Source organism: Geotrypetes seraphini, chromosome 4 (genome assembly GCF_902459505.1).
Source record: "Geotrypetes seraphini chromosome 4, aGeoSer1.1, whole genome shotgun sequence".
Classification (NCBI taxonomy): Eukaryota; Metazoa; Chordata; class Amphibia; order Gymnophiona; family Dermophiidae; genus Geotrypetes; species Geotrypetes seraphini.
The window spans coordinates 76,985,996-77,010,984 of record NC_047087.1 but is presented as its reverse complement, the minus strand read 5'-3'; the positions used below and the strand labels follow the sequence as shown (position 1 = coordinate 77,010,984).

At 41.3% G+C, this 24,989-nt stretch overlaps 1 protein-coding gene across 5 annotated transcripts in view; it reads left to right on the top strand.

Annotated features, from left to right (window-relative positions):
• CADM2 (cell adhesion molecule 2) overlaps nt 1-24,989 on the top strand; it is a 1,574,179-nt gene that overhangs the window by 1,191,082 nt on the left and 358,108 nt on the right. For all 5 annotated transcript variants that reach the window (XM_033943857.1, XM_033943858.1, XM_033943855.1 and 2 more), the window contains one exon: nt 5,551-5,700. In XM_033943857.1, the coding sequence (XP_033799748.1) occupies nt 5,551-5,700 (150 nt within the window). The remainder of the gene's footprint in view (nt 1-5,550; nt 5,701-24,989) is intronic.

Genomic DNA, 24,989 nt, shown 5'->3' with positions numbered 1-24,989 from the left:
CTTCCACAAGAGGCACATCCTGTAGGCAGTCAGCTGGTGCCAGCTACTCTCCTCCTCCCTAATGTACCATGGCACACCTGAAATCTTAGGAGGCACACTAGTGTGCCTTGGCACACAGTTTGAGATACACTACTCCAAGCTAGTCTGGGTTTTCTACATTTATATGCACCACCGCAAAGCAAACATAAATTTGTAGTCTATGGTTATATACCTAGTCTAGTGCACAAGGATGTAAGAGAGTTTCACTGTTATGGCCCCCACTGCTGTGGGGGCTGGCAGCCTACTCCCATGCCGGAGTTCCTTTACTTGTTACTGTGACCTCCCAACAAGCTGTTCTGTTACTGAATTGTATTTTCTGTTTTCATGGGCCACATTTTATCTCTACTCCTCTGCCTGAACTGGCTACACTTGCCTCTAGAAATTAAATGGCTTCTGTATCTTTCAGGAGCTCCTTGACCTGTTCCTGTGGCTCCTCCTTCCTCAGCTCAGCTAGATGGCAAGGGTACTGAAGGACATTAGAAAAGTTTTTGTAGCTCCATTGGTTGACCTTTTCAATACTTTTCTAGAGTTAGGAGTGGTACTGAAGGACTAGAGAAGGGTGCGTGTGATCCGTATCCACAAAAGCAGACTTAACAAAGAAGTAGAGAACTACAGGCCAGTAAGTCTGACTTCTGTGGTAAGTAAATTAATGGAAACACTTTTGAAAATGAGAATAGTGAAGTTCCTGGAATCCAATCGATTACAGGACCTGCAGCAACATTGTTTCACTAGAGGCAGATCTTGTAAGACAAATCTGATCAATTTCTTTGACTGGGTAACCAAAGAGTTGGATAGAGTGCTAGATGTGATGTATTTAAATTTTAGCAAAACCTTTGACATAGTTCCACACAGGTGTCTAATAAATAAACTCAGTGTGCTTAATAAGGACTTCAAAATGATGGACTGGGTTAGGAACTGGTTGAGTGGAAGGCAACAAAGGGCAGTGGTAAATGAGGCACACTGAGGAAAGGGATGTTAACCAGTGGTGTGCCTCGAAGTTCAGTTCTTGGGCCTGTTCTTTTAACATTTTTATAGATGATCTTGCTGAAGGGCTGCCTGGTAAGATTTGCCTCTTTGCAGATAATACCAAAATCTGCAATAGGGTAGACACCCCTGATGGTGTGGATAACTCGAGGAAAGGCCTGGTGAAGCTCGAAAAATGGTATGGAATTTAGCAGCTATAATTTAATGCTAAGGGAATGGTACTACTTAGGGGATGAAGAACCTTTGAGCACGAATGAGGAACGGGACATGGGTGTGATCGTATGTGATGATCTTAAGGTAGCCAAACAGGTAGTAAAGGCAATGGCATAAGCTAGAAGGAATCTTTGGTGCATAGGAAGAAGTTTGGTCAGTAGGGAAAAGGAGATATTGATCCCCCTATTTAAGACTCTGGTGAGATCTCATTTAGAATATTGGGTACAATTCTGGAGACCGCACCTTCAAAAAGATATAAACAGGATGGAGCCATAAAGCATATGAAGACAGACCTAAAGATCTCAATATGTATATGTTGGAGGAAAGGTGGGATAGGGGAGATATAAATATAAAATAGGCTTGAAAATCACTTCCAGTAGCATAGATTGTTATGCCTGCTCTGAAGAAGGTGTATGTTTATGAATTCCTGGACATATTTTCTAACTAGGTTAGTACTTCTCAATTCAGTCCACACTTCACCCCTGGGTATGCATATGAGTTGCGGATTGCATTAAAGCAGATATAATCTTGCTTTGTAAGTACCTTTTACACCTTTGGAAGTGTTTCCTAATTAACTAGACTAAATGAATTACACAAACATTAAGTTTTCTCTGCAAGTAATATAAATGTGTTTATACTTAGGTCCTTATATGTAGCCAGCACATATCTATCCATTAACTGTTTTATGGGTGTAGAAACCAGCTACTGTATAACACATGGCTGAAAATCTGCAATCGGATGAAAAAAAATAGTTTGCTATTGTTTCTAGTAGTGAGCAGTATTTTAATTGCAGATAATATTCAAATTTTTGATCGATGAATAAACAATATTTGATAAAAAGGGAGCTCCTTCCCAAAATAGAAAGAGATGTGGATTTTACAAATGAGAGGATTTTGCAGTTGGAATGAAGGGTATTAACAGAGATTGTAATGTTGGGGGCAGTGAAAGTTTGTGACACCAAATCCTAGCCATGGTTCTGACTGAGCTAGAAGCCAGAAAGCAGATTTAGAAAAAAAATAAATAAATAAGATAGTTGATATTTAGCCAGTGGTTATCAGTGTTTGCTGACTGCTGCTGGCGTTATGCCTGGAAATTCAGTGCTGGGGCCACGTCCAGGCTCTGGTTTGAATTTCTAGCTGGTTAAATGTGATAAACTGGCTATGGTGGTAGGATTAACATTTATGTGGTCCTGTTTATGTGGTTACCTTGGCCAGTTAAATGCTGAACATGGGCACTTCACTGGCCAAGCGCTGACTCTGCCTGCACAATGCCCCAAAAGAACAGGGTTTGAGTCAGGCATGAACTGAAAATGAGTTGTTAGGCCCAAAACAAGCAATTGAAATGGTCAGGAGCCATTTCCGACCTGATAAATTACTTTGAATATCAACCCCTGAATACCTACTTTCATTACCAAAAAAATGACGATGAAACAAACAAAATGTTTTAACAATCTATCAGAATTTGTGTGTGTGTACAACTAAAATCCGCATAAAACTTCTTAATCATATAAGAAAACTATATCCTAAGAGTGATTTTCAAAGTGATTTATTTGCATTAATCAGCTATCTAAAATTTCTCCCTTCTTATTTATGATTTTATTATACCCACTTATTTTGTTTTTGGCCTAAGTTATGTTTAATATATGTGTACTACCACTTGATCATCACTACATGTGTTATACATGACATAATTTTATAACTTCCTCCCCTCCAAAAAAAAACTTGCACATAGTTTAGAAGACAACCGAAAATAAATTGGTGTCAAAATGTGCCACTGGCTTAGGCTGAAACTGAAGTCAAAACTGCAAATGACCCAGCCTAGACTAACCCAGCTCGTAGAATAGAAACAGCCTCCACTCACTCTCTCCTCCCTCCCTATTCTGCTGCTCTGGCACCCTTTCACCCCCTCCATCACAGCATCTCCAACTTCCTCTCTTCTCTGACATAAGAAGCCCCTCTGCTAGGTCTACCTTTTGGCCACTGCCCTTTTCCCCCAAGCTACCTCTAGCCTATTTTATTACCCTGGTGGTCTAATGACGAGATGGGACAGAAGCAACCTCAGTTACTCCTGCCTGTCCTATATCTGCAGTCTCTCCTATCCCTGTGCACTATGTCCTCCCTCTCCTATGGTCTCACATCTGTCTTCCCCCTTTCCCCTTTCTTTCCTCTCCATTCCTCAATCTGGCATCTCTCTTCCCTGCTTACTTTTCCTCCTCCCCCCCTTTGAGGTCTGGCATCTCTCTGTCTTTCCTTACCCTCCCTTTGCCTTATTCTTCAATCCCTCCCTCTTTTCTTTCCGTGGTCTGTCGTTTCTCTCTCTCCCCCCCCTTCCCCATCCAGTGGTCTGACTTCTCTCTCCTTCCCTTCTCCCTCTTCTCTAGTCTGGCATCTCTATCTGCCCCTTCCTTTTCTTTCCCTGGAGGTCTGGCATCTATCCTCCCCATCCCCATATCTCTTACCCTCCCCTTCCTATTCCTCCCCCCCCTCCACACACACACACCGCAGGATCCGGTGCTTGCTTACCGTTCTTCCCAGCGGTGCTGCTGTAACTCTTTGGGCCACTGATAGTGTGATTGAAGTAGACATGCTGCCTTTGGCCACCCAGAAGCTTTTTCTCTGCTACTGCTTCCCGCCTATGCAGGGACAGGAAGCAGTAGCAGAGGAAAAGCTTCTGGGTCACCAAAGGCAGCGTGTTTACTTCACTCACTCTGCCATTGAACCGAAAAGTTAGAGCAGTGCCGCTGGGAATGAGAACGTTGAGCAAGCACCGGATTTTGACAGAGATGGTGGGGGAGGGTTACTCTGGATAGGTGTGTGAGCTGCCCAGAAAGCCTCCGTGGGCCACCATTGGCTTGTGGGCCTTGCAATGAAAACCACTGCTGTAGGGTTACTATATGTCCGGTTTCCCCGGACAAAAGTAGTAAAGTAAAAAAGCCGCCCAGACTCCCAACAGAGTCCTTAAAAAAAAAGAACCTGGATATCTGGTAACCCTAGGTATGATTAGCTGCATTGACAGGTCAAAGGAGGGAATTAACAAGCATGGATTACACTGTCACCCTATTTTGAATCAAAAATGTAGCTGCCTATTAGAAAACAGATGTTAATTTCCCTGGGAACTTTGTACTAATCTAATCTAAACCTTAGGTTTGTATACCGGATCATCTCTACATTCGTAAAGCTCAACACGGTTAACAAGAATTAGGGTAGAAAGGAGCTCCAGTGGAGGGAAGAGGCAAAATGAAGAGAAAATTTAGAGGACTAGAATAACCCAAGAGGGAGGAGGAGTTACATTTTTGAGAATAACCAGGTTTTCAGATGTTTACGGAAGAGTTGGAGGGAGCTCAGATTCCTAAGAGGGGAGGTAAGGTTGTTCCAGAGCTGAGTGATTCTGAAAGGGAGGGAAGAACCTAGTTTTCCTACAAGTGAAACGCCTTTTAGAGAGGGAAAGGAAAGTTTCAGTTTTTGGGTGGATCTGGAAGAATTGGGGTTAGAGGAGTTCCAAGAAAGAGGAATGAAGGGAGGGAGAATACCATGTAGGATCTTGAAAGTGAGGCAGGCACATTTGAAGTGGACTCTGGAGATAATCGGAAACCAGTGGAGCTTGGACAAAAGTGGTGAGACGTGGTCGAATTTGCTTTTTGTGAAATTAAGCTTAGCAGCGGTATTCTGAATCCGCTGGAATCTTTGAAGGTTTTTCTTTGTTAGGCTAAGGTAGATAGAGTTGCAGTAGTCCAGTCTGGGAAGGATGATGGATTGGACAAGGACGGCAAAGTGTTTTTGATGGAAACAGGATCTCACTTTTCTCAGCATGTGAAGGCTGAAAAAACATTTTTTTACTAGGGAGTTGAGGTGGTATCTGCTGACTCAGGTTGTGCACATTCGATTTGTGGGCACTCCTTAATAAATGTGGGGCATGCAGTATTTTTTATAAACGTGTTAATCTATGAATAACATATCAATTCTGTTAAATATTTTACAAAGGATTGACATGAATGTCTGAAATTAACTGAGGATAAGTATGTAGCTGGCGAAAAGTCTGCAAAATCTGAAAATGAGGCATTTTTAATCTATTCTCATACCTACCTTGTATGTTTACTGTGAAAACTGGTGCAAAGGCACAAAAATTACCTGTGGACTTTGCATCCATACAAACACTTTGAAAATTGCCCCAAATGCCTTAATTATTGTGTTAACTTGCTCCCTCTAGATTTTTGTCTTTGTTAAAATATTTATATCCTGTACGATATTAACATGCTGGTTGCTTCTTTATGATTTTCTTTTTCATGTCAACTACATCTATAATTCCTTTTTACAGGCAATCAAGGACAGTTTCCTATCACACAGAATGTTACAGCTATAGAAGGAGGCACAGCAAACTTAACCTGCAGAGTTGATCAAAATGATAACAACTCCCTCCAGTGGTCAAATCCAGCTCAACAGACATTATACTTTGATGATAAAAAAGGTAAGTTATTCACTGTTTTGTTTTGGTTTTTTTGGGGGGGGATTTGTATGTAGAGAGGGAGACACACATATGCAGTACATAAAAAGAGAGAGAGAGATGTTTTTCTTACACTAAGGGCTCCTTTTACGAAGCCGAGTTAGCGGCTTTATCGCACGCACCTTTTTAGCGTGCGCTAACCCCCGCGCTAGCCGAAAAACTACCGCCTGCTCAAGAGCAGGCGGTAGCGGCTAGCGTGGCTGGCAAATTAGAGCGCGCTATTACGCGTGTTAAACCGCTAATGCGGCTTCGTAAAAGGAGCCCTAAGTTCACTATTTGTTGGATTTCAAATTGCTTGTACCATTCTGCATTTATGAAAAACTTTTAAATTGAAGTAGGTGGACGAAGATAAGGGTACTTTATGAGAGCATAAGTGGAATTCATGTTTATGTCAGTACAGTAATGACTAATAAGATCAATGTAATTGGTATTTCAGAACTGGTTGGTTAAAAATATCGGCCACTTTTACTAAAATCTAGTATGTTTTTCTTTTGTTATTTTTTTTTTTTTTAATCACATACCATGCTTTAACAGCAAAGTCCATGTGGTAATTTGGAGGTTTGCCCAGCATGTCTTCTGCAAATACTGAAAAGTTTTTCACCACATATTAAGACCATTTGCAATTAGTGTGGGTGCATTTACCAATTCCGCATCACCCATGCCAGCTGAACAAATACACCTACTACTACTGTTTATCATTTCTATAGCACTAAAAGGCATAAGCAGCATTGTACATTTAACATGTAATAGAAGGTCCCTGCTCAAAAGAGCTTAAAATCTAATTTGGACAGACAGACAGGGCAAATGGGACAGATAGGGGTTGGTGAGTTTCTTGCAGAGAGAATGATGGGATGGATGTAGGTATCATATGGTAAGTGGGCATTAGGAGTTGAAAGCAGCCTCAAAAAAGAGGGCTTTTAGCTTGGATTTGAATATTGCTAGAGAAGGAGCTTGACGTATTGACTGAGGCAGTCTGTTGCAGGCATACGGTGCAGCAAGATAGAAGGAACTGAGGAGTTGGCAGCAGAGGAGAAGGGTACGGATAGGACGGATTTAGCCGATGAATGGAGTTCATGGGGGAGGGAAGCATAGGGGGAGATTAAGTGATAGTACAGTTATCCTGTGATGTACAGTCCAAACATATTAACTCCCCTAACCTGCCCAGTTCCTGCCCTCTAACATAGCTTGCATTTAACTTATGAATTAGTGCATGCTGTCAAGCAAAAAAATGGTAACAGCGCACTCTTAATTAACTGCTTTAGCAAAAGAACCCCTCCATAGTTTCACCGACTGTGCAAAGGAAAACATTGTTTCGTGATCAATAGCTTTCGAGTTTGTTGCTGTATTTATTTTGTATTGAGTGCATATATGGGATCTTATTTTTAAGGGACTTCTTCTGTGTCTAGGAAGGAGGGGATGGGATTATTTTCTGAATAAAGGGGTCACAATGTGAAGCTGTGTCTATGAACACAACTAAAAACTAGAGACAAAATTAGATACACAGTCTGCAGCATTGACTTGTAAAGCAATAGCCTATAAATGGATCACTCTTTGTTTATCTTCATAAATACATAGATGTGGAAGTCTGTATTTAAAGCTGAGCTGTTGTGTAACAAATACATATGGAAAGTATGAGGTTATATACACTGCCTTGTTTTCTGTACCCCATTGGTATTGTAATTTTGCCAGCCTCGGGCACCCTTCTAGAAAAGTGAGCTGGTGGAAAGAATAGAGGGAGCTTTAATGATGATTTTCTAGAATCTAATAAACAGCTCACTCTATACTTATTAATAAAAAGAAAAGTAGACATTTTTCAGGTATGTAATTTATTATTCCAAGAGCACACATAGAGACCAATTTATCAACAGTTTTCCTGTAGTCACCGAATGGTAGAAAATAGTTGATAAATTGCACTCATTGCTTTAATACTATTCATATAAATAGGTTTATTGCACCTTCAGTATTTTCAATTTGAATATGTCTTCCTTAATGGAAATAATACAATTAATGACATCTGTGGTGTGCTGATTTGCATGAGCTCTAAAAACTTTTACTTTCCTGTTTGTACATTTTTACATGAATTAAACCCATTCTTACATGACTGGTAAAATGTATTTACTTCTGCAAGAATCGACATAAAGGAGTTTTCCCTCACAACCTGCCAATGCAGTATTAATCAAGTAAAAGAGAAGAATGGCTGAAAGTTAGAGAGGTGGCTACAGAAATTGGATTGGATCCTAAACTCTGCCCAGTATGCAAGCATGTACACTTACCCCCTCTTCTACGAAACCGCACTAGTAGTTTCTAGCGCGGGGAGCCGCGCTGCTCCCGACGCTCATAGGAACTCAATGAGCGTCGGGAGCAGCACGGGCCATTCAGCACTGCTCTCTGCTCTAAAAAACACTAGTGCGGTTTCGTAGAAGAGGGTGTTAGGTGGGATGTATTAGATTATCATCAAAAATCATGTAAAAATAAGGGAGAAAAGATATTTGTCTTTTTGATTACAATGAATATTTTAAAAATAAATACAAAGAAAAGGGATATATAGTCCATATAATCAAGAAATTATAATATAATGTAATATAATAGCATGATCTCAAAAAGAACTAAAAATGTCACCACCTACAACAGGTAACAGCTACAAGGTAAGAAAAAACAGAACCATTTTAGTCCCAATACCTAATTATTCCTAACCCGAGTCATGAAAAGGAAGGCAGATTTCATGAAGACATAGAGACATGTCTACTAAAGGGTGTTAATCCCTATTACGCACATAGCACACATGAAATGCTTACTGCAAAGTGTGTTTAAAGCATTCTACAGTAAGTAATCCGTTTGTGCATGCTAAGCATTCAGTAGTTAGTTTTTGTACTTATAGTTCCCGTTCCGAATTTGCGGTTTCAGCAATCGCGACTTCAATTATTTGCGATTTTTAGCGTGCTGGCTCCTCCTCCCAAATTACAGTACAGTAGGCATTTTGCAAGTGCAATACATACTCTAGCAGCTTCAGACCGTCAACGTTTCTGGCCTCCTCCCCCAAACATTTTTAACTTTCTCATATGTTATTCGCAGTTTTAATCATATTCTCAATGGTTTGTAACAGAAAACTGCGAACAACATATGTGAAAGTTATTCGCAGTTTTTCCATAATCACTGGTCTGGTCATTTCCAATCACCGTGAATACGGAGATTTTCTGGAAGGGGCATGTCCACAGCAGAGAATGCCCAATATCAACAACTGGGTAAATTAATAAACTAAATATTGTTCCAAAGTGAGTATAACAAAACAACAACAAAAAAGGAACAATGTTGTTCCTTTTTTTGTTGTTGTTTTGCACAGCAAAGAATGGACATGCTATTCAGCTAACTGGTTAGCATATCCGTAACATGCACATTAGAAACATTAGCGCTTGACCTTAAATAGAAATACTAGAAATTACTTGATTTCCTAGGCATACTATAAATTAGCTTAGTTTGCGGGAAGGTCCTGGATTAGCATGCACTAAATTATTTTGGCTGCCATGAGTTCTTGTGGGATTCATGAGAACTCATGGCAGTCATTCATCTAGCAGCTCTTCGCTCAGCAGGAGCACGGGAGGATCGCTCCTGCTCGGTTCATCACTGGACCACCAGAGAATTGAAAAGTACACGAAGGAGGTAGGAGGGAGGTAAAAATCATCTCACTTGTCCAGGACAGGAGGCGGGAGGGATCCCTCCTGCCCCAGCCCACCGCAAACCCACCAGGGAATTAAAAAAGTACGCAGGGGAGGCGGGAGGGAAATAAAAGTTTTTGAATCAGCCAGGACAAGAGGAAGGAGGGATCCACCTATCTTGGCCCATTGCTGGACCACCAGGTCTTACAGCAGCCCAAGAAGAGGCCTGCAAGAGGTCCTAGAGGGAGGCAGGTAGGTGCTGACCTGAATGTAAGCCGAGACCCCCCCCTAAATCTCGGCTTATGTTCGAGTATATACAGTAGGTACCTCACCACTGCAGCAAATCTTCAAACACAACCAAAATTCCTGCTGGGACTCAAAGATGGCTTCAAAGGAATATACACCTCGGATCATGCCATTTTGGTTATGTGACCTCAGCCACATGTCCACAACTTGTGATGTAGCCCTGCCAATTTTATAGGCATATCTGATTTCGCTCATGTGATGTCACCACTGGGGTAGGTCTGTAGGCAAGTTCATGGAGAGCTCCTTATCAGATGGCCTGGTGGAAACACACACTACCAGATATTAAACTGAAACTTCAGATCTTCTCTTTGGCTCTAACAGGACTCCACTTGCCACTCCTCTCCTAAAAGTTGTTTTTTTTTTTTGGGGGGGGTTGGATTGTTTTCATGAGATCTTGGATTATGATCCAATAAATGGGATGGTACAAGGACTGATTGCAAAGTAATGAGACTGCCTCTGTTTTTCTTTCCAAGAAGTAGATGTGGCAGTGATATGCTGATTCTTGTGAAGCTCTTACATTGACGTTTCTGAACCTGCAGTTGGACTGCCATAATCTTTATTGTTGGGTCACAGCAAGAGAATGAATTTCATATGTTTCATCATGGCAGATGAGGAAAAAGTGTCTGTGAGAGTATGCCAGACAGTGGTGTAGTAAAGGGAGGCAGGGGGCAGACCGCCCCAGGGTCCATCCTCACAGGGGTGCTGTTGCCTTTCTACCCCCCATATACCTCTTGAAATGTTTACCGGCACCAGTAGCATCTTCTACCTGTTGCTCAGGATGACCTCGGCTCACTTCTGACATCATTCTGGTTGGAGGGTGCCTCAACTAAGGCATTGAAACAATTATAAAAAATAAAATTGTGAAACACGTAGACAAACATGATTTAATGAGACAGAATCAGTATTGGTTCAGCCATTGGTCTTACCTCACCAATTTGCTTGACTTCTTTGAAGCTGTGGATAAAGGTGAGCCGGTTGATGTAGTGTATCTAGATTTTCAGAAAGCTTTTGACAAAGTTCCTCATGAGAGGATCCTGAGAAAATTAAAGAGTCATGGGAAAGGAGGCAAAATTCAGTTGTGGATTAGGAATTGGTTATCGGACAGAAAACAGAGGGTAGGGTTAAATGTCCATTTTTCTCAATGGGGGAAAGTAAATTGTGGAGAACTGGGTCTGGTGCTATTTAAATTATTTATATATGATCTTGAAATTGGAACAACGATTGAGGTAATTAAATTGTAGATGACACTAAACTGTAAAAAGTTGTTAAAATGCAGGCAGACCTTAGGAAATTGGAAGACTGAGCATCCAAATGTCAGATGAAATTTAATGTGGCAAATGCAAAGTGATGCACAATGGAAAGAATAGCCCAAATCATAGTTTCAAGATGCTAGGATCCACCTTAGGGGTCAGTGCCCAATAAAAAGATCTGGGTGTTATTTTAAACAATATGCTAAACCTTCCAATGTGCAACAGCAGCCAAAAAAACAAACAAGATGCTAGCGGTTATTAGAAAATGGATGGTAAACAAAATGGTTATAATACCTCTGTATCACTCCATGGTGCAACCTCACATTAAGTATTGCATTCAATTCTGGTCAAGCAAAAAATTGACCCTGATGAATCCACAGAGAAAGAATTTGAAAAGAACAAAAAGTCCGTGGAGAGTTGATGTTCAAGATGTAGGCTTTATTAGAAGTTTAACTTAATAATCCACATAAAAATAAAAGAACCAATATACAGTCAAACCTCGGTTTGCGAGTAACCCGGTTTGTGAGTGTTTTGCAAGACGAGCAAAACATTCTCCCAAAACTTGTCTCGCAATCGAGTGTTGACTCGATTTGCGAGCACCCACCCCGAGAACCGGCATCGCTCCCCCCCCGCTCGAACCGGCACCCCTCCACGCGAACCGGCACCCCCCGCCCGACCAACTTTAACTCACCCCCCCACCCCCCGTCTGGCACCAGCACGCAGCCCACAGGACGTGCCGGTGCCGCTTGAAGATCTTCTTCCTGCCTCTGCCAGCTTTGAGCATGCATCTGCACATGCTCAATCCTTTCTAATTCTCCCTCTCGACGAGATTCTCGGAGATCACATGCTCAAAGCCGGCAGAGGCAGGAAGAAGATCTTCAAGCGGCACAGGCACGTCCTGTGGGCTGCATGCCGGTGCCAGACAGTGGGGGTGAGTTAAAGTTGGTCGGGTGGGGGGTGCCTGTTCTCACGGGGGTGGGGGTGCCGATTCGAGCGGAGGGGGGGCCCTTTGCGAGCGGGGGCGATGCCGGTTCTCGTGCCGGTGCCAGACGGGGGTGAGTTCAAGTTGGTCGAGCAGAGGGTGCCGGTTCACGCGGAGGGGGGCCTTTGCGAGCGGGGGGGGGGGGGGAACGTATCAAAGTGAGTTTCCATAGGGAAACTCGCTTTGATATATGAGTATTTTGGTTTACGAGCATGCTTCTGGAACAACTTATGCTCGTAAACCAAGGTTCCACTGTATTGGGAACATGGATCCAACAAGGTCCATATTTTGACAATACTGTCTTCTTCAGGGGTCCCTAGAGGTTCTAAGATGAAAACTTGTGGATTAAAAACAAGTACAGGAGAACCTCTCTTCAGCACAGAGTTTTTCTGTACTTGTTTTTAATCCATGAGTTTTCATCTTAGAACCTCTAGGTACCCCTGAAGAAGACAGTATTGTCGAAACATCGACCGTGTTGGGTCCATATTCCCAATATATTGGTTCTTTTATTTTTATGTGGATTATTAAGTTGAACTTCTAATAAAGCTTACATCTTGAACATCAATTCAATTCTGGTCACCATATCTTTTAAAAAATATAGTGGAAAAGGTTCAAAGAAGAGTGACCTTGTATGAGGAAAATTAAAGAGGTTAGGGCTCTTCAGCTTGGAAAAGAGATAGCTGAGGGGAGATATGAATGAAGTCTACAAAATACTGAGTGGTGTAGAATGGGTACAAGTTGATCGTTTTTTTTACTTTGTCAAAATTTACAAAGACTAGGGGACACTTGAAGTTACAGGGAAATACTTTTAAAACCAAAAGGAGGAAATATTTTTTTCACTCAGAGAATAGTTAAGCTCTGGAACACATTGCCAGAGGATGTGGTAAGAGCGGTTAAAATAGCTGGCTTTAAAAATGGTTTGGACAAGTTCCTGGAGAAAAAGTCCATAGTCTGTTATTGAGACAGGCATGGAGGAAGCCACTGCTTGCCCTGAATCAGTATCATGGGATGTTGCTACTGTTGGGGTTTTTGCCAGGTACTTGTGACCTGGAATAACCACTATGAAGATGGGTTACTGGGCTGGATGGACCAATGGTCTGATCCAGTATGGCTATTCTTATGTTGTTATGTCTCTAGGCACCGCGCAAAACCCTAATTAGCAATTAAAATAATAGTTTTAAATTTTTTTTAATGGCGTGGTCAATCACCACACCATTTAACTCTTTAAAAAAAACCATTAAGTTGCATGCAAATTTTAGTTAGGCGTCACTAGGCGTCTGTGATTAGGGTCCTAAATGACAGGCCTAAATGTAAATATGTATGTGCTTAAGTGATAAAATTCTTTAATTTCTATGAAAATCTGTGCACATGCCTAACACTGCTCAAACTCCACTTATGCCAGTAAATGAGTGGAATACTATCATTTACCTGCCTGTCTAATGCCTAAAACCAGACAGCTCCTTATAGAGCTACCCCCTAACTATAGAGATATTGATTGTCCTTCTGCCTCAAGGCAGCCTGGTGAGAAATACTTGGAATCATTAAAACAGCAAATGAGTGCTCTGTAGTGATGGTGCTGATGTGTATGAGTTTGCAGTATTTTATGCTGAAGTGTGGGTGTTTCCTTCAACTGCTAAGTCCCATAGCTCTGCAGCTGCAGCTGTAGCTCAGTTGAGGATGAAGATGATCACATGAAATGTGCTGAAGCACTGATCAGAGATCTTTTGTTTAATTTTGCATGCCCTATCAGCTATATTTCGGTTTTTATTTTTCTTTGTAAAGGGGCAGTATAAAATCCATAGGGAATAGGTACATGAAAGGCTGAACACCCCCCAAACCCCCACAAATGAGGTAATTTTATAAGTGTCTTGAATATACAGAACACTTTTTCAGACACTCAATATTAAAATTTATCCCAGTGTATAAAAATAGACACAAAAAAAATCTATATCACTTACTTTTGTTGTGGTATATACAGTACACTCGTATATAGTTTGTCTGTGGAGCAGCCTAAGGCATGGTCATGACCTATACCAGGGGTGCCCACTCTTTGTCAAAATGATCTACCAACAATAAAATTTTAAAAAACACAAAGCACACTGTATGCAGAGAAAATGTTAATTATCATTTATATTCTGTGTTTTTTTTTCAAAGAGATCAAGGCAGATGACTTTATGCAATGTCACCTCAGTAACAACTATACAAAAATAGACAAATATATGCCTTCCCTTTTTACTAAACTGCAATAGCGATTTTTAGCGCAGGGAGCTGTGCTGAATGCCTTGTGCTGCTCTCGATGCTCATAGGCTCCCTGCGCTAAAAAACATTATTGTGGTTTAGTAAAAGGGGGCCATAGTGCAAAATATAGACAGCAGATATAAATTCTCAAAACGGCCACATTTTGATTACTAAATTGAAAATAAAATCATTATTCCTACCTTTGTTGTCTGGTCATTATTCAAATCATTTTGTTCCCAGGCTCTGGTTGTCTTCTGATAACTCGCTTGCCAGGGTCTCCTGCCCATTTGTTGTTTTCTTCTTTCTCTGTGCTAACCATCCATCTTCCATCTCTGTCCTCCCCTTCCGTTTCCCTACCCTACCCCGGAAGTTTGGCATCTTTTCTTTTTTTGTGTCTCCATCCACAAATCCACCTTTTCTCAACTACCCTATCATCCAGCATCTCTCCCTCCTTCCCTATCACCCCAGGGTCCACTATCTCTCCCTTTCTTTTCCCAACTACCCTCCTATCCAGTATTTCTCTTCCCCCCTCCACACCATCCCATGTGTCCAACTTCTTCCCTTTCCCGGCCAGTAAGAGGCAGCGCTGCCGATCCTGCTTTAGGGGGTGAGGGGGCAGGATCAGTCACTGAATCGGGAGGCCAATTTTTTTGTTTTGTTTTGTTTTAAATTGTATTGATTCATCCAAAGTGAATCGATTTGAATCGGGCAATCGAGCAGCATTATTCCCAACCTCGGCTCTTACCACAACAGGCGGTGCACTGCTTCTGTCTCCTGTAGTAGGACGCTAAGCTCCATCCCCTGCCGACTTTCTAACCCCGCCCTACCAGCACTCTGATTGGCCGGCGTTCTTCAAGAGGCAGATTAATTACACACCAGTCAGGAGGGGAAAAAAAGAGAAGGGAATTATGATTGGCCAGTGTTCTCCACGAGGCAGATTAATTACACGCTGATCAGGAGGGGAAAAAAGAGAAGGGAAACCGCATGGCTCTGCGATTAACTCAGGTTGCCTGAGCGATCGACCGGTCAATCGCAATTGATATATTGGGCACCCCTGACCTATACATACTTTCTATTGTAAACCGCGTTGAACTTATGGTTATGCGATTTAGAAGCATGATGTTATGTTATGTTATACTATATATTATTTACCATAATTATATGCTGCTTTTATCAAAGCTCCCAAAATATGCGCATGCTTGCCGATTTTTATCAACAAATATATACTCAAAGTTTCTCTTGCCTTGGAATAATTCTGATTGTAGCTTTTCAGTGAGTTATTTTATAAAGATGACATATGCACCCATCTGATTTCTCTGGTAGAAACCCTGTTAAAAATTGTTCTCTGAAAGACTAAATCTGATCACCTAAGTTCCCAAATTGTGTCATTCCCAGATGATGAAGTTTGGTTGGGAGAGTAATGTAACCAGCAGATACCTTGGGTGCAGATTCCCTAAGGGGGGGAGGAGTTTTCAGTATGGGCTGATGTTAAGTCAGATTATTTTACCATAAGTTGAGTTAGTCTAGGATGAGTTGAGTTATTTTAGCACAGGATTTCAATTTTTTTGTGCAATGAAAACCTATGCTGAAATAACCTGACTTGGGGCAGCTTAGCGGGGTTTAAAAAAGGTTTGGATAAATTCCTAACAGAGAAGTCCATGACCATTACTGAGATGGCTTGGGGAAATCCACTGCTTATTCCTAGAATAATCAGCATAAAATCTGCTTTACTACTTGGGATCTAGCTAGGTACTTGGGACCTGGGTTGGCCACTGTTGGAAACAGGATACTGGGCTTGATGGACCTTCGGTCTGTCCTGGCATGGCAGTTCTTATGTTCTTAACCTGACTTAACAGAAGTCTACATTGATACAAGCTGCTAGTAATGGTATACTTGTGTGTACATGAGCTAGCGCCAAAGTATCTAGTGGATAGTGTTCTGCAATAGGTTCCGCTTCCGAAATTGCATTCTAGGGAGTGTGCTGATCTGTATGTTCCACCTGTTAAGCAATTGCGGTTGAAAGTCTCCAGGGTAAGCATATTTTCCCGTATAGGACCACAAGCATGGAATGAGATTCCTAGCTACATATGTGAGCAGGGAAATTTGTGTAATTGTAAGCAATTACTGAAGAAGTTCCTATTTTGTAAGATGAAATATGGGAATTGAGTTCTTATGCTAACTTTAAGTGCTGGTCACTGAAAGGTTCTTATTGTCTGATTTGTTTGTATTGTATGTAAAGCTGCTATAATTCTGTATGTATGAGCTGTAGCCCGCTTTGTATAAAGCGGGATATAAATCAATAAACTATAACTGCCCCTCTTAGGGGTCTTTTTTTTTATTAAGCTGTGGCCGTAACATGTCTTTGTACAGATTTTTCTTGTGTGGTAAGGCCATTTGCACTGCAGCTAGAAAAATGGCCTTTAGTGAGTGACCATTAAAAAAAAATGACTGTATGACCACTTACTGCTACCCATTTTGCAGGCAGTGAGGTCTCACTCAGTATCCATTTGCTAACCTGTTAGTGCAGGACCGCCCACTCTCTGCTGCCTCCCTCCCTAAAAAATATATACAGTAGATTCACTGTTAACTGGAACTCAGGCAACCAGAACTCTCAATCAACCATCAACCCCCCCCCCAAAAAAAAAAAAAAGAAAGAAAGAATATTGTAATACTTTAAATAAAAATAAAATTAGTTTCTGGCAGAAATTTAAGTGTAAACTTGACACGCCACACTAGAGTACACCTATGCTTTACCTACCACATGTCCTATAGTTTGGAACAGTTTATGGTATGGCATTGTATGGGGTATAGTATTACTTAGGCTTATTTTTAATAGTAACTCTCAAGCAGCCAGAAACTACATTTAACTGGCATCTACCAATCCCCATGAGTGCCGGGTAACTGTACATATATTTTAGTGTGTGGTTAGCATGCACAGATTTGGCAGTTACTTCAGGACGTCTGAGCATGGCACACATTAATGCAGATTAGTGAAAGAGCTCCTTAGTGAAGTACCAGTATATTACAGATTAAGCCACTCTGTAGTGGTGTGCAGACCTAGCAGTGCTCTGTGAGAACTAGATCTCTGGAATTTCCACTAACCACGATGTCGTCAATCAATGAACCCCTCGTCACATATCATCAGTCAAGGTTTATTAAAGTACAACATAGGGCATTGGTTAACATCCCCAACCTCAGCTTCTCTAGACAATCCAAGGCACTGAACTAGAGGAAGTCAAATATAATTTGTTAGGATAATAAACCTACTTGGAAAGACTTCTGAGCTTCTACTGTCTTTTCTTTCTGCATTTGAGATACAGGTTTATTAATGTAGACAGAAGCTTCCTAAAATATTTAGCTAGCTAATGCTGTCATCTGCTATTAAAGAGTCCTGCATGTTTTTTTTTATTATGAATTAGCACACATAACGTTATCTTTTTTAAAATGTTTTCTTGTATTTTTGATTTACATGCACAGATAATATTTTTGCATGTGAAGGAATTCATTTTGGAAGGGTTATGCAATATCATTTATATATGCAAATGCCACAGGTGGCCTAGATTAAAGGGCTATACAAAGAATTCCTCACTCTTTTCACCCGAAAAAAAGAAGTAAAGACTCATTCACATCAAATGGTTGATCTGGAATACATTGCCAGAGGATGTGGTAACAGCAGCTTCTTCTGATCCTGCATTATGCAGTGTACAAGTTAAGGAATTTCTTTATTTCATTAACGGATCTGAACAAACGGATGGGACAGCTTATTCAGATAAGTGATTTGACTGAGATGTATTTATAAAACTATCCCCCACCCCTTTTTACTAAGCCGTAGAGGTTTCTACCGCGGCCCAGAGTGCTAAATGCTCTGACGCTACTCCAACGCTTATAGAATTCCTATGAGCGTTGGAGCATTTATTACCCCGGGCCGTGGTAGAGACCTCTACCATGGCTGAGTAAAAGAGGGCCTATATTTGAGCAGAACATTTTCTGAGAGTCATAGCTTGGCTCTACAATATAACATACTTCAAGAGCAGGATCAAAATTAATTCACCATATTGACTCATTTGGACGTCGTTTTGATTTTTGCACTGAATTTTTGAGCACATTAATATTATATGTTCTCAGTGACCATATACTTAGGTGAAAGGTCTAAAAGGAATGCTTCCATGAGAGTGCACTTGTTTCAGTGAACAAGGCTCGGAGAACTGAGGGCTCTCTATTATCGTCAGCATATTTTATATAAGTGACATTACATAGTGATTGAAACACACTCCCTCTCTTTTACAAACACATAGTGTGTTTTTTAGCACCAGCAGCAGCGGTAACTACTCCGATGCTCATAGAATTCCTATGAGCATCATAAGACATAAGAATTGCCGCTGTTGGGTTAGACCAGTGGCCCATCGTGCCCAGCAGTCTACTCACAAGGCCCTCTGGTCAAAGACCAGCGCCCTAACTGAAACTAGCCCTACCTGCGTACGTTCTGGTTCAGCATGAACTTGTCTAACTTTGTCTTGAATCCCTGGAGGGTGTTTTCCCCTACAACAGACAAAAGCGTTCCAGTCTTCTACCACTCTCTGAGTGAAGAAGAACTTCCTTACATTCATACGGAATCTATCCCCTTTCAGTTTTAGAGAGTGCCCTCTCGTTCTCCCTACCTTGGAGAGGGTGAACAACCTGTCCTTATCTACTAAGTCTATTCCCTTCATTATCTTGAATGTTTCTATCATGTCCCCTCTCAATCTCCTCTGTTCGAGGGAGAAAAGGCCCAGTTTCTCTAATCTTTCACTGTACGGCAACTCCTCCAGCCCCTTAACCATCTTAGTCGCTCTTCTCTGGACCCTTTCGAGTAGTACCATGTCCTTCTTCATGTACGGTGACCAGTGCTGTACGCAGTACTCCAGGTGAGGGCGCACCATGGCCCAGTACAGCGGCATGATAACCTTCTCCAATCTGTTCGTGATCCCCTTTTTTATCATTCCTACCATTCTGTTCGCCCTTTTTGCCGCCACCGCACATTGCTTGGACAGCTTCATTGACTTGTCGATCATGACTCCCAAGTCTCTTTCCTGGGAGGTCTCTCCAAGTTACCTACATGCACGAATATAGGATGTCCAGGGCGGTACTTGGAGAGACCTCTCAGGAAAGAGACTTGGGAGTTATGATCGACAAGAGACATCGGAGCAGTTACTGCCACTGCTGGTGCTAAAACCCGTGCAAGCATTCGTAAAAGAGGGGGACTGTTATTTAACCATTTGATATATATGAGTTTTCTTTTTTGGGGGGTAAAAAGTGTGAGGGATTTTTGTATATATCATAGTTTGGGTTTCCCCCAAATTAGTGATTTAATATAGTGAAAATAGATTTAAAGGGGGCATGTTCTGGACAAGTCAAGAAAATATACATGTATTTTCCATTTTCAGTGTAAACGATGTACTGTAATTGAATATAGCTTACATTGCTTTTAATTGATTTTATGTTACATATGATGGTTATGTGCATTTGCATTTGATGGAATTGTACATTAGAACTGTATTAATATTGTATACCGCTTAATAGCAGTATATCAAATTTATTTAATCAAAATCAATTACACACACATTTTTTTAAAATTTCCCCATCAGCATTCATCCCTGCTATGAAGAATGCATAGATGTCGCACTAAATGCTAATTGGACCTGGGGTTTCCAAGTTATTGAGGGGGAATTGTGCTTACCTCAGTGGTGTCTAGCATTACCTTGAAAAGTACAAAAAAAAAAGTAAAAAGATTTTTCACTCAGCTCCTTAATAGGCTTCTCTTATAGTGTAGTTTTTAAAAATCTGGCATTTACAAACTGGTACTTAAAATGGTGTCAAATGCACATGTATTTTGCAAGGGGAAGTTGCGCTATATGTTAAAGAGGGAATTGAATCAAATAAACTAAACATTTTGCATGACATAGATAACAGTGTGGAATCCTTAAGGATAGAAATTCCATGTGTGAAGGGAAGGAATACTACCATCCCTCGGGACAAAATGAGCAGCAGATGAAGAAAAGTTTTGAGAGATTAGGAAAGCTGGAGAATTGGGCAACAGTATAATAATGGGTGATTTCAATTATGTTGTTGGATGTCCTGAAATTTTGGTGGACTTTTGGAACAGAACCCCTGATGCAGCTACGAGTGAAACAGGGACTTCCTGTCGGGTATTTGGGCTTTCAGTGCCCTGGATTGGAATGTGCTATGGTGGACAGCTCGAGAGATCAAGGACTGCACGATTTGCAAACTAAAGTTTGTTGTTCTTTTATTTCTGCAAGATTTTGAATTTGCACATTGTCTGTGATTGTATTTTTTGTTAGGAGGGGTGAGCCCTCTACAACTGATCCCTTTCAGCAGATGGATTGTACAGTAAAAGAGTGTATGATTGTAAGAAGTATTTTCTGTTATGAAGAAGAGGTGGGGGGGGGGTTACCAATGAAGCTGAACTGAGGTTTTTCTCCACTTCTTTTTCCTTTTGTGTGTATTTATATGATTGTGACTTTGGTGGTTACAGGGGAGGGTTGTGCGAGAGTGGTCCTCCTGGGGAGGGTTGTGAGAGAGGGGTCTCCCCTTGCTTAATAGAATATGATTGCTTGATTTCAATTGCCCCAACATTGACTGGTTAAATGTTACATCATGGAGTGCTAGGGAGGTAAAATTCTTAGACATCATAAATGGCTGCTTCTTGGAGCATCTGGTCCAGGAACCGACAAGAGAGGGAGCTATTTTAGATTTGGTCCTTAGTGGAATGTTAGGCATAGTATAGGAGTTAACTGTGTTGGGTCTGCTGGGAAACAGTGATCATAACAGTGATCAAATTTGAGCTGATATCAGGAGTGACACTGCACCAGAAAAACTAACAAATTGATTCTGAAAGAGATCAAACCGGCTATGTCACTTGAAGTCCAAATGATGAAATTATGACTATCTTATGTTGGTCACACCGTCAGAAGAGAAAGATCATTCGAGAAGGATATTATATTTGGGAAGATCAATGGAACCAGGTGAAGAGGGCAGCCTGCAATTAGATGGCTTGACATGTTGAAAATAATCTTGGAAAAGATGTTGGAGGACCTTACCAGACCAGCCACAAAACCGATCTCTTTCTGGATCTGTAATTCTTCAAGTCGCTAGGACTCAAGCACAAGTCGATAGCACCTAACTAACTAAAGTTAGCTCAGCCCACTTCTATTAGGGGTACTTTTACTAAGCTGCGTTAAGCCTACGCTAAACTGTTCCACATTAGTTTTGGCATATGTGCATGCTAAGCATGTGGTAGATATTTTTTTGTAATTTTTTTGAGGGGGAGTCTCAAGGCAGAAAGTTGGCATTCCTACACTAACCAGTAAGCAAAGCTATACTACTATGTATAAACTGATTAGCACATGGTTAACATGGAAGTCCCTCCTACCTCCTAAATAGGTACATAACCAAATCGGTACTAACAGTGCATGGCCATATATTGAAAAAATAGAAAATATCCCTTTTCACAATCACAGTAAAAATGGTCTTAGCGTGTGAGAGAGACTCACATAAGGGCATTCTAAGACCATTTTTTGTGATTTAGTAAAAAGGCCCCTTAACTTGAAAACTTGGCTCTTTGCAAAAATCTAATCACCTCCCATTCTCCAGTATTTTGTCCCTCTCTTTCCTCTTAGTCCCTCTCCTTTATCCCTTATTGTAGTTCCTTTCCTCTTAACTCTGTAAACCGTGCCGAGCTCTGCGCTTGCGGAGATGGCGCGGTATACAAACCTAAGGTTTAGTTTAGTTTAGTTTAATTTTCATTGAAGTACATGCATTTTAGTGAACATAATATTAAATGTAGAAACATTCCGTTGACCTATGCTTCAGTTAAATTAATAACAGAAATACCGTGTGTATTCATCTGGCAAGCCTTGAAATATAAAATTAACGGTATCCAATGTTTGTCAATTTTCCCTTTTTGAATAATTGCATATATTTTTTCAGTAATACTCAACACTTTCCTTTGTCATGTTAGGATACAATGAATCTTGTAGACAAAAGTTGCCAAGGAAAAGCATGAAACACTTTCATTTCATTTCTTTAAACAGCGCAGTGAAAAGCTTTCCTATACAGTTAATACAATGATAGCCTGAAAATGAAGGACGGGGGCTGAAAAGAGTGAAGAATTGTTCTTTTGAGCTAAACCATGGGGGATTTCTGAAAGATTTACAGTCATATGGGCTCATTGCTTAATCAGATGGCAAAAGATGTTCTCACTGTGTGTGCCTTTATCCTAATGAAAAATATTATTAGCCTGACTAAACTCTATATTTAAAGTCTGTTCCCTATATATTGTAGCCGAAATACAGTTATCCCCTTTAATAATGTTCATAATATGTACTGAATTTATGCAGGGTTTTACTAAGTGACGCTAGAAGTTTTTAGCGTGGGCCAGTGAGCATCGGAGCATTTATCTCGTTGGCCCAAGTCAAAAACCTCTAGTGCCGTTTAGTAAAAGGAGTTCTTACATTGCTAATATAGGGGGGCACTTATACTAAAGAACGTGAAATTCTAGCATGCTCTTATTGTATGAAAAACATTCTACTGCAAAATGTGTTAAAGCATTATTAGCTACTTTGATCATCAAATCTCTAGCATTGTGCACTTGGGTTTTTATATATTACTAGTACTAGTATTTTAGCCCGTTACATTAACGGGTGCTAGAATATATGTCTGTGTGTCTTTATTTCTGTCTCTTTCTCCCTCCCGTTGTCTGTCTCTCTCCCTGGCCCCTTTTGTCTGTCTGTCTTTCTGTGTCTCTCCTTGCCCCTGTGTCTTTCTTCTTTCTTTCTATCTATCTGTCTTTCTCCTTGCCTCCTATGCAGCAGCATTTTTCTCCCACCACTTCCCTGTGCAGCAGCCACAGCAGCATTCCCTCCCCCTCCATTTCCCCCCCACACCACTTCCCTGTGCAGCAGCAGCGTTTCCCCTACCTCCCTTTCCCTTCCCGCGGTCAGGCCGGCTTCCTTAGTCCCTTATCGCCCCCACCCCACTTCCCTTCCCGCAGTCCCGACAAACCTTCCAATTCCAGCAGCATCTGCAGCACTCTACACACTGCTACTTCGGGGCCTTCTACTGCCCAGCAAATCAGGGTAGTAGAAGGCCCCGAAGCAGCATGTGTAGAGTGCTACAGACGCTGCTTGAATCGGAAGGTTTCAGGACCCGCAGCCCTTGCCGGACACGAAGCGAGCTCTGGGGGGTTTGGGGTTTTTTACGTGGGCCCAGCTGGAGCAGGAGGAGAAGCCTGGGAGGCAGGAATTAAAGTCCGTTGGGGCTCTGCCGCGTGCATGCACACTCCTACCTGCGGGTCCCTACAGCGCACGGAAAACGGGAGCATGCAGGTGGGAGTAAGCATGCCCGCTTAGGGCTTTATTATATTAGATTCTGACAAAGCAGCACTGTATTCTCTTTGCTATGCTTTGCTAATATCAAGACTGGACTATGGAAATGTTGTATATTGTTTGTTGGAAGTTTCTATACCGCTACTAATGACTGGGGAGTCAATTCTGAGTGGTTTGCATGAGCTTCAGCAATGGTGTTACAATACATGAACTTCAGTAATGGTGTTAACCATATCCGAGCTTCAGTAGTGGTGTTGCTATGTGATACATACCAGCTGATGTGTGATAAAGTGCTTGCAGAGGCTGCAAAATACAGGGATTCAGTTACAGGTGGATATCTAAATGGGGTGGGGGGTCATGTTATCATATTGGCTTCTGCTTGAATACAGGTCTCCCAGTGTGATATTTAAAATTTTAACAATGACAGCACATTTTAAGACAAGGCTCCTCCTTATCTAGCAATGAAGATCTGCCCTTACAATTTTAGGAAAACCTTGCACTGTTCCAACACATAGAGAAAATTTACGCAGGCTTTTACAAAGCCACAGTAGAGGTTTCTACCGCGGGCTGGTGAGGTAAATGCTTTGATGCTCCTAGAATTCTTATGAGCATCAGAGCATTTACCTCGCTGGCCTGTGGTAGAAACCTCTGCTATGGCTTTGTAAAAGGGAGCCTTAGAAAATTATTAAAATCCCACTTATTTTATACATTTAAAAAAAACTTAATTCCTCTGATTGTTATTGTAAAATTTTACTGTTAAGGAACACTGTCCCTTCCTTTTTCCTTTCTATAAAACTTATTGTAATCCATACTGAGCCTTTGGGCAAGTTGCGGAATAGAAGTTCCTATTTTATATTTGTGTTTATATTTGCATTGTAGACTTACAATCTCTGTGTTCTCTAGAGCTCACCTAGGGCTCCTTTTACAAAGGTGCATTATGGCCTTAATGCGCGGAATAGCGCGCGCTAAAATTCCCGGCGCGCTAGCCGCTACTGCCTCCTTTTAAGCAGGCGGTAATTTTTCGGCTAGCACGCACTATAGTGTGCGCTAATCTTGTGCGAGCACTAAAAACACTAGCGCACCTTAGTAAAAGGAGTCCCTAGTGTCGATTCAAGAGAGTGCCTTTGTTTGATCTCATCCTGATGTCGCTGATTTTCTGAAGGGGGCTCTTCATGTCAAACCGCAGGTTAAGCAGCCTTGCCCTTGCTGGGACCTTAACCTGATACCATCTAGCCTTGTCAATGCTCTTTTTGAGCCCCTTTGAGATGCAACCCTCTTGGATTTGATGCGCAAGACTGTTTTCTAGTTGCCATTCCTTCGGCATGATGTGTCAGAACTACAGACTTTGTCTTAGTAAGTCCATTTCCTCTGTATTTTGGTTCCTTCCTTCCTGCCGAAAGTGGTTTTGGTTTTTCATGTTGTTAAGGAAGTGTATTTGCCT